At 43.6% G+C, this 10,228-nt stretch overlaps 1 protein-coding gene across 2 annotated transcripts in view; it reads right to left on the minus strand.

The window, feature by feature from the left end:
* Positions 1 to 9,785, minus strand: part of ZEB1 (zinc finger E-box binding homeobox 1) — a 55,230-nt gene extending 45,445 nt beyond the window's left edge. Inside the window, exon 1 of one of the 2 annotated variants that reach the window (XM_053466526.1) lies at positions 9,713 to 9,785. In XM_053466526.1, coding sequence (XP_053322501.1) covers positions 9,713 to 9,770 — 58 coding nt within the window. In that variant the 5' untranslated portion in view covers positions 9,771 to 9,785. Of the gene's footprint in view, positions 1 to 6,642; positions 6,750 to 9,712 lie in introns of those variants that run through there. The other variant, XM_053466528.1, reaches the window with a different exon arrangement.
* Positions 9,786 to 10,228: the final 443 nt, after the last annotated feature.

The following is a 10,228-nucleotide window of genomic DNA, read 5'->3' on the forward strand; positions in this document are numbered from 1 at the left end:
TACGGGCTCACTGTGTCCATATGGATCCATGCAGAGGGATCTAAGCATGCGCATGGGAACTCCCGCACTTGGACCGTCCGTGACCAACTTTGGCCACTGCAATGGAGGACGTGGGCAGCAGAGGCGGAAGGGGACTCTCGTGACTTTTACTTCCGTAGGTGGCACGTTTATGCTGTCAGTAGGGTACCCGGCAATCTGTATCCGTTTCGTTATTTGATACAGAAAAGCAGGAACTCGCATTAAGTTTTATACAGGGTCCTCTTTACTTCCATACTCGGGAACTTTCTAGATGAGTTCAACCTGAGATTCTTGAAATATTAACCCTTTAATAACTCATTGTGGAGATTCTAAGTAGTGACAAAATACATTATAAATGTAACATTTGAGAAGAACATTACATCCATATTACTTACAACCAAAACGCCATAATGAAAGGGTAACGGCGGGCTTGGAGTTCCCCTTTAAGTTTCTATTCCTTTTTTTTATAGCTTGTGATTAGATAAAATCAGCAAAAACATGGGTTTTAATGTAAAAAAAATGTTCAATGCCTCTTTAGGCATAAAACAGTATAACAAAGCCGGTCCAACTTTATTTAGGGTGAAAACTAAATTCAGATCACAATCCTCCTGCCCAAAACACCCAAAAAACCCAAAACACCAAATACCTGTTTGCCACGAAGCATCACGGAGTAGAACTGAAGTAACGATCATTAGATGATCCGTGGCTCATGGCGATTGCTGGAACCGTGGTCGGCGTCTCTCCCCGGTCTATTTAGGAATAAGGGTAGAGACCGGTCCCCAAAGCTAGGAGAATCATTTAAACGAGCGCCCATGGTTTCTAAGACACACGGACCAAGCGACTGGTTTCAAAATGACAAAGTTTCAAAACGACATACTCCATCCTAAAGCACCGAAGCATCAAAAGCATCCATTAACCCTTACACCTCTGCACGGCTCCCCATTCTGTAACGTTTAACTCCATTCACTCTCAGCCAGCCTGCTGAATGTGGCAACAACGTCTTTACAACAACCATTGTTCTTTGTTAGGAAATAAGGATCTAAACAACTCGTTCTCTGAATAAGAAACAGCTGTCTATATCTAAGCATTGGTGTCCTTTCTTGATACTTATTAAAAAAAATGTCAGATAAACACGCAGTGTTATGTCCAGCGTGTGTATATATATATATACAAAGGGCCCAACCGAGTTATAGCTCTGCATATATACTGTATTGGTGTATACATATATATATATATATATATATATATATATATATATATATATTGTGTATGAATTATAGATTTGGAATTTCCCACTGATCGCAACCCACCTTGACTTATTAAAGTTAGCAGGCAGGGGATTTCCTGATGGAAACCCATATCATATGGTGCCACAAAGATAATAATTTAAGGAAACATTTGTTTAGCGTTTAAAAAGACACCAAAATTCCATGAGCATTACAGCCATGGATGACGAAGGTTTTAAGAGGCATGGCTGTGGGGTCTTTACTGGGAGATTTTAAGTGACTTTACGATATATATATATATAATTAAAAGATTTTTTATTTATTTATTTACATCGTTGGATTTATGAACGCATTTTTTTTAACCATGTAGCACACATTCATTCGAATGTACTGAGGTCCTAGAAAGAGGGACATCAGGGGAGGAAAGAGGGGTAGATGGATTTGAGTACCAACAAGGAGCTTCTCCATTTCCAGCGGACACTTAGGAGGCATGGTAAACAATAAGAGTATTTTAAATATTTTTACTCAAAAAAACACGGGCATCTATAATGTCACTTTAGAAAACTGATAATATCTCTGAAAACTCTAAATATTTACACAATAAGGAAATTATATAAGTATAAGCTATTAAATTCTAGTTTTATCAGATCCTGTGAATGTAGGGACTGTTAGAAGCGCTGCGGAAATTGATGGCGCTATATAAATAAAAGATTATTATAACAGTAGTAATAATAATAATAATAGTGATTGATGTATTAATATTAATGTCCGACATCATTAAACTAAGTCATGATGAGTTTTCCTCTGATGAAGGATGAATCCACTAAACAAAAGCCTGGAGGTTTGATTGAGCCATGCATTCAGACCTGTGTAAGCTGGATGAAGGCTGAGCAGAGCAGATGGCCTACTAGACCTGGATGAGATCAGCATTCACAATACGGGGTAATGAGTTTAACCGGCGAGCGGCTCGAAAACCTGCACCAGCCAGCACAAGCATCTAGAAGCCTCGTTCAAGACCGCGCTTACATACAGCGACTACAAAGCATCGCAGGGCGTTCAAGATCCGTCCTCAAACCATTCCTGCACTCAGAGGGGGTCAAAGTCCCCGGGTGCTTATTCTACAGAGGTGAAGGCAGTGTCTAGGAGTGATGGCCGATGGGGAGACAAACAATCCAAATCCGGCATATAGGATGTTCCTACCGTAGTGGAAATCTATGCATCCAAAACCTGGAGAAAGCAGAAAGACTACAACTCCCATGATCCCTTGCTAGTCACACACCATTTATATAAAAATACATGAAACAATGCGATTAGACTTTTCAGCAAGATCATCGTGTTTGCTAATGTTTTGTTGGCAAAGAAATAGAATGCTAAACAATAATAACTATGATAAAAAAAATCCTCAATTCCATTAAGGGATGATGCAAAATTCAAGATAAAAAATAGCCATTTTACAGTCAATGTAATCAATCCTAATGCCCCCGTGTGTCTGCAGGAAGCAGGGATTTGCGGTGGTAATAGGCTGCTAGTCCGCTATAAGGGAGGGCAATTAAATCATTAAAGGGGAAGTCAGTGAGAGGCTGATGAAAGGCCGGTTATGTGTGTTTTTATACAGAAATTAAAGGGGAAGGCCCATGTTTTTTCTCCATCAGCATTAAAACCAGTCCTGTATACCGTATTGTTGGTTACCATTCACAAAAAAACTGATTTTATCCCATTTTGTACCAATAAACTTCCTTTATCTGTAACCTGGAGGCCGCCATTTCTGTCAGTCCTGTTATATTTGGGGTGAATTTCCTGCTCAATCACCGCACTGAGCTGATACTTTATGGCAGCGCTAATGAAGTCCATTATTCCATTAGTCTGAGTGTGTGTCTGAGTGATTAAGTCTGAGCCATTCTTCTATTTACCAAAAACAGTACGGTAAGGAGTCAGGGTGTTCATCTAGAAGGGCCAAGAACATATTCAAATGACTAATATGCAGCTGTCGGAAAACATATTATGCAAAAACTACAACTCTTAAAAGCGAAAACAGCACAATATTATTGAAAATGTATTTTTAATCAGATCCTAGTGGTTTTCTCAACCGACCCTGCCATCTTGGGGGCCAAAAACCTATATATATATATATATATATATATATATATATGTTATACTATAGCAGGACACAGCAAACCGAAAACTTCCAATCTCCCTGTCGTATATAAGACTATAAATATAACAACTATAAAGATTTTACAAATATGTCGCAAAGCGCAGATTTTTTGCACGTAACTTTCCAGAGTCATCTCATGGACACCTCAATATTTCTCATTGACACATAGTGTCAGCACTGTGAGGTAAGAGCGCTGCTGGTGGCTTAGGATGATGGGGGTTGTAGTCTAACGCTAGTTGAGCGGTTGCTGCAGTTTAGTGGAACCTGCCCAAATCTGTCACTATTCTAAAAACGGGGTAATCACACGGGAAATGCGATGTGCTGGAGGACTGGGCGCCATTAAGAGAACTCCAATCCCACGATTCCCACCCCCCCAGGACTGCCTCCATCGCCATTCTATTTTTAATATGCCCTCTGCTCACGCTCTCCCAGAACCTTGCTATTCTTGGAACCAACGCCGAACTGGTGGTTTGAAGTAAATACTGAGTGGCTGGCCCACAGGAGGGAGCAAAAGAGCCAAAACATTAAAAAAAACCTTGGGGATCAGCTCCCCAGACCACTGACACACTAGATATAAGGTGGTCTTTAAAAACATGCTCTAATGCTGATTGACCACCAAGTAGCATTGATGTGCACGTATGTCCCACGCCAGTTCAAATGCAAATAAAGTGATAGTAACTTTTCGTAACATTACACGTAGCATTTAATGGCAGATAAGAACCATCTAGTTTGCCCATTTTTCTTGAACCAGAGACTCAGACCTTAATCAGTCGTTGGTCCCGTTAAGATTCGGGATAGCTTTATACCTATCCCATGCATGCTTAAAGTCCCTCACTATATTCGCCTCTACCTCTTCTTCTGGGAGCCCGTTCCATCTATCTACCACCCTCTCAGTAAACGAGTTAAGTACGAGCAAGATAGACTTACAAGGAGCCCCAAACAGTAAACATTTTACCTGCGTTGAGTTCCCCTGTATAAGATCAGCAATGAATCCCGATGACATTACCAGTAATTCACTCTTACTTAACAATAGTGCTGTATTTATTCACTACAAACTATAAATATATGGTCCTTTTTTCCCCCCATAATAAAAAGTTAAATATTGTTTAATAAACACACGATCCACAAATCCAAGCAATGGAAAACTTCACTTCTCGTTCCGGTTACATGAAACCTTTTAAAGCAGTAAATTAACTCAGCTGGCCCTGCGATCCGCTAGCCGGGGATGGAATGTTAACTTGGGCAGAATTCCTCAATTCCCCAAATGAAAGTTTAAATCCAGCTCGGAGTGAAAACATGATACGAAAGTTGAAAGAAGAACGGAGGGGGAGGAACTCATGACCAAAAAATGCAGTATCCCAAGGCGTCACCGGCACCTGACATCCTGCCAGTTGTTAACACCTTTGAGTTAACGGACTGGAGCTTGTTTCATAGCAGGGCTTAAAATCTGGGAGGTGCAGATAGCGGTCTCTTTACCCCCCCCCCCCCCCCCGGGCTTGTGAGAAGGGCGTGCTGTGACCCAAAAAAAAAAAATGACAATACACGTAAGCAATGCCTCGCAACCTTTACTGTAACTAAAAGCAGACTTCCTTCCTTAACACTTCACACTCAGCCGAAGAACGCAAAGGCACTTTCAGACCCTGCAAGGACACGCGACGTAATCTTCTTAAAAGACACGGGGCATTTCAAGCATTATATACCCTGCCGGCTACATATATTATCTTCTGCCCACTCGATTTTTTGTTTACTTTACATTCAAATTATTATTATGAATCAACAAGTTGTAAACAATGTTTGCATAATAAAAACAAGATGTATCTATAGAAGGCAAAATAAAGGCACGGTATACCGAGCACTTTCTTGGGTATGAAATAAAATTTCTACAATTTAATAGTTATTCCGAGGTAGTGGATGCTGGTGATGTGGAGGTCGGAGGCTTAGATGTAACGTTCGTAAGTCTTACTTTACTGAGAAGGTGGTAGATAAATGGAACTACCACCCGGCAGAAGCGGTAGAGGCTAATCTAACCAGGGGAATTTAAACATGGATTGGACAGGCATAAAGCTATCCTGAATCTAAGACTAGAATAACTACCGATTAGGGTCTGAGTCTTTAGATCAGGAAAAATAGGTAGACTAGAAGGGCCGAATGTTCTTATCTATGTTTCGGTGGTGCGTGCCTGGCTTCGCTTTACCCCCAGCGAATTACATTTTTTTTTTTTAAAAAAAGGTAGAAATAGCAAGTCATTCCCCGGCAAACTCCTCCCTGCTGTATGTGTCCAGACCTCGAATAGCAATTTCACTGCTGTCCTGACTTACCAGGGCTGAGCCGGAAGATAAGTCCTTGGTAGATCACTAAACACCAACATACATTGAAAGGCTTAAGAGCTTATCAAAATTCAGTTACCATCCAGGCGAGATGGAGCAGACCTCCTTCCCGTATGAGTAAATAAACCAAGACGCACTAAAGCAGCCTTAAAACCAGGAGCCGCCGCACTAACAAGTAGCTGAACACATGCGGTTCGGTCCTATAGCCAAATGCTTTCAATTAGTTCACAGGCTGTCAGCTCCCATTACTTACAAGAAGCCCCCCCTCCCTTAATGCACCCAAACTACTGTGCAACACCCCAAAATCACAATGCCACCAATTGTATTTGTTTAAAAAATTCTGTATAGGGTCATTTTCCACGCACTCATTGCAAATTATGTCACGTCTAGCTCCCACCGGCAAACGAAAGGTTAATAGCAGCACACATCAGACTCGACAGATAATATTCTTCTAACAAAAAAATACAGCGTGTTGTTATTTCTTATTCTGATTGCCAAATATCAATTCTAACGGCAGACAAATTAAGCCCAACCTCCCCCCCCTTTTTTTCATCTAATTAATAAAAAAAAAATAGTAAATGATAAAAAGGAATGTCTCTTTCCTCCGTTTAGAACGCTATAAAGGTGGGACGGAAGCGCGAGATCTCTCTGTACCAGAATACCTGGCAACGAGCGTTCACTATGCCCCTTTTGTTTGCAGGGTGGGTGGCATCGTGGGCAATCTGTGATCGTGGGCATCACGCCTTTTGTTTCACAAAGAAAAGAAAAAAAAAAAAAAAGCATTAAGGATAAGGTTAAAAAAAATTGCCTTGATGGAGGTAAATCAATGCCTCCCCGGAGGACGAAGGAGGCAGACAGGGGTGGGCTGAGACATGCACGAGAAAACTAAACACCATCTTTTTTTTTATCCCTCTACCTGCACAAGTTGCCATTTGGTGCAGCGAGAACGATTCCCTGTGGATGTCAATTGAGATCCAGACGTTTCAACGCAGCGCCACAGACTCCAGATTAGTCATTCTTTTGTAGCAAAAAAAACGGTTATTATTCTCCTCTAAAAAAAAAGACAATAAAAATCCAGGTTCCATCCCTGCTCAGGTAAACATGTTTACAGGGCTGCCTGCACAGGCGCTGGGTGGCTCACAACCACATGTCACACACATGTCGTCAGCAGCCTTTCCTCCCATCATCTGAAAAAAAAAATGGATTTGCAGAAAAAAAAAAAAAAAAAAAGCTGAGCATTTGCCTAAATTTACCTTGAAATAAGCACCGGATCTGAAATATTAATGCAAATAAAATAGGAATAATTATATATTCTTGGAGGGACTGGATTTTGAATCCCAAGCCCTTTAAACCTGGAAAATTTAAAGCGCAAAAAAAAAAAAAAATTTAAATAAAAAAATTAAATAAGATTTTTGTTTTGTTTTATGAGTTAACCAGAACGCCTTGTAATTTTAAGACGGAACAGTAAGTCGATGAGTATCACAGTATCGGGGGGGGGGGGGTATTAATAGAAAAAAAGATATAATCCTTCCCACCAAAGCCCACGGCAGGAAATCCCAAAACCAAAACCTTTACAAAAAAAAAATGCCAAGGAAGAAGAGAGAGAAAAAAAAAGTGTTACTGAGTCTCAGCTGCATGCAGCAGGGGGGGGGGGGTACAAAAACAAGGAGCATTCCCTCCCGCTTCCTTGATCTGTATTTCCCTGGACTTGGAAAATGTCTTTATTAACCCCTTTTTGGAGGGTTCAGGGTGCCTGCAACATGTTTCACAGCGGTTATCCCTTACGGGTTCTGGAACCTCTATACCTTGAAATAACTCAAGGAAAAGGAGACGGTGGGGAGGGTTGGAGGGCAGATGAAGAATAAAATACAGCCAGGGTTACAGAGAGTGAAATGTAAACGTTATCCTTATATAGGCTGCGGCGGCTTGTTGGACAGAGCAAAAAAAAAAAAGGGGCCCCCCTTCGGCAGACACCACCCCCTTTTGTAGACTGACAGGTACCTTTTGCAAGAAGAAGGAGGAGGATAAGAAAAAAAAACTTTACTTAATGTAGGCCATTCCCCAGCCTTCACCGCACCCAAATTCATCATCATCAACCCTCGTCCACCCCCTCCAGAATGGAAAATACACTTAAAAATGCCCCCCACCCCATAAGACCAGCAGTTTGACAACACAGAATAAGCCATTGCGGTTGGTCTTAAGTTTTGTTTGATAGAAACGCCAGCGAAAAGCGAAGAAAGAAAAAATAAAAATGAAGAAAGAACGGAGAACGGCACTCTTTCTTTCTTGATACCCCTGTAAGCTCTTCACCTAACGTGTCGGTTAGTCTGTCAATTCTCGTCTCGTCAGACCCCTTGAATATATGTATTGTATTAAGCGCTGCGTAGATCGTTGATGCTATATAAATAAAAGATAATAATAATAATAATAAATAATAAAGAGATAATGCTGATGATAAAGCAGCCGTGCGGAGAGATGGGTGTGAGCTGCAGCTGCAATGTCAGTGGAAACATCACAATGTGAGCTGCAGATCCAGCATATGCACTGCTTTAACCCCATCAGTGCTGGGGACATACGCCAGCGCTGCAGCAGAGCGAGTGTGTGTGTGTGCAGCGCATTGCTGGATCCTTGTGCAGCAGACAAGTGTTAAACCAATGAATGAAGGGGGCGTCACCTTAAATCAAGACCAAGGCGGAGGTGGGGGCACTTGCCCCATTTGGGTCACCATTTAAGGTCACATGCCCCATCACAGAGGCAAGTAGGTTAAAGCCTGCAGCATACTGTGTCAAGGTAATGAGTCACTGTTCTGCTTCTAGAATTTGCCGATTTCCCATAATCAAGGTGATCGGCCGCTGCAGAACCTCTTGGGCATCCCTGCCGTCAGTCTTCATTCACACGGCAGGGACGGTGTAGACTGACAGCGCTGTCTCCAAAGAGGTGATGCAGCAGCTAAGAGTGCCCAGACATTGTTTTAAACGGTTAAAGTTCTAGAAGATCCTGCCCTGTGGGGAGGTGAGAAGGGGAGGGCAGCATCACTTGCCAAGCAGTCGTATAACTCCAAAAATCATCAAAAATGGGCAAGTAACAAGAAAAAAAGGTAGAAAACCCACATCTCATACACGATCAATACAATCACACTGCAGCAACAGTGCCTTCCAACAGAGAAGACAGCCAACCCTGCCCCTCCCCTGCCTGCTCATCACCCAGGTAACAACTACTTCCAGAAAGAAAAAAGAATAATGCAAGAAAGTTCTAAATATGAACAAAAACAATAACATATGTGAGAGAAAAGGCTTCCTGACAGCGTGACTGGTCAATTGTAGGCCCCCCGGGCTGTGGTGGTGGAGTCAACTCCCATCACCCTCAGACACTGCTCGGCTGGCCAAGGGTGATGGGAGTTTGTGCCCATTACATGGGCTTTCAATGGAAGGTTCTAGCTGGCCTCAGCTCTATAGAGAAATCACCAACTCATAGCACTCATAATAACGGCGGCCTCCCGCTGGCTGAGGATGATGAGAGTCTGACCCCCAAAAAACACTCTTCGGGGTGAGTCTTTGACCCCCCCCAACCAAACCCCCCCAGATCTAGAGAGAAACCCCAGAAGACACCCACCCCACCGCCTCCTCCTCCCGTAATAACGTGGCTGCCGATCCGCTACTTCCCCCACTACCTGCCCCAGCCAGGAGCAGAGAGCGAGAGGGAGGGCGAGAAGTTTGGAGTTGAGGAGAGAAGACGAAAATTCACAAATAAGCCGAGAGAAGCTGTGGCAGAGTCTGTATCTGGGGGGTAAATAAGGTGCCCCCATCCATTAGCATGTGATTAGATGCGTCTAACGGTCCAGGGAGCCGCTAGGCGGAGGAGGCAGCAGGTAATGGAGCGGTACACACCGCAGCCCCTCACACCTCTATTCCTCCAGACCACCCTTCCCGGGCGGCAGGGCACAGCGCACAGTACCTCGCGATACCCCCGGTAACCCCCCGGCTCACCGTTATTCCGCCTGGGGTTCGCCTGTTTTCTGCGCTTACACCTGGGGCCATCCGCCATGATCCTCTCGCTCTTGTGTCTAAATGCTAGAGTCACCTCCCTCCCCCGCCCCTCCTCTGCCCCCCCTAACACCACCACCTCCCTCCCCCTCCCTCCCTGTTCTCCCTCACCCCCCTCTATCCTCTCCCTGGCTCTGTCCGCACCTGGTTTACGACACTCTCTTGTTTACGACCCATTCTGTGACACCTCAGTGGGGTTTGGGGGGGTCCCATCATTTGCCCTAATCACGTCCTCTCTATCTATGGGTAGGGGGGCACAGAGCCAGGGCTCAGGTGGGCACGTGACGCAGCCAGCACCCTGTATAGCGTGTGGTGGGGGGAGTGGAGGTGTATACAGAGGTATGGGTAACACGCAGTGACACTGACACTCGTGGGTGGGGTGCACGCGGTATAATGTATGCGCTGCGACGTTTCCTGAGACCTGCTTTATTTTTAGGAAAGGCTCCCGGTACCTTTTTA

Source organism: Spea bombifrons, chromosome 5, assembly GCF_027358695.1.
Source record: "Spea bombifrons isolate aSpeBom1 chromosome 5, aSpeBom1.2.pri, whole genome shotgun sequence".
In the NCBI taxonomy this organism is placed as follows: Eukaryota; Metazoa; Chordata; class Amphibia; order Anura; family Pelobatidae; genus Spea; species Spea bombifrons.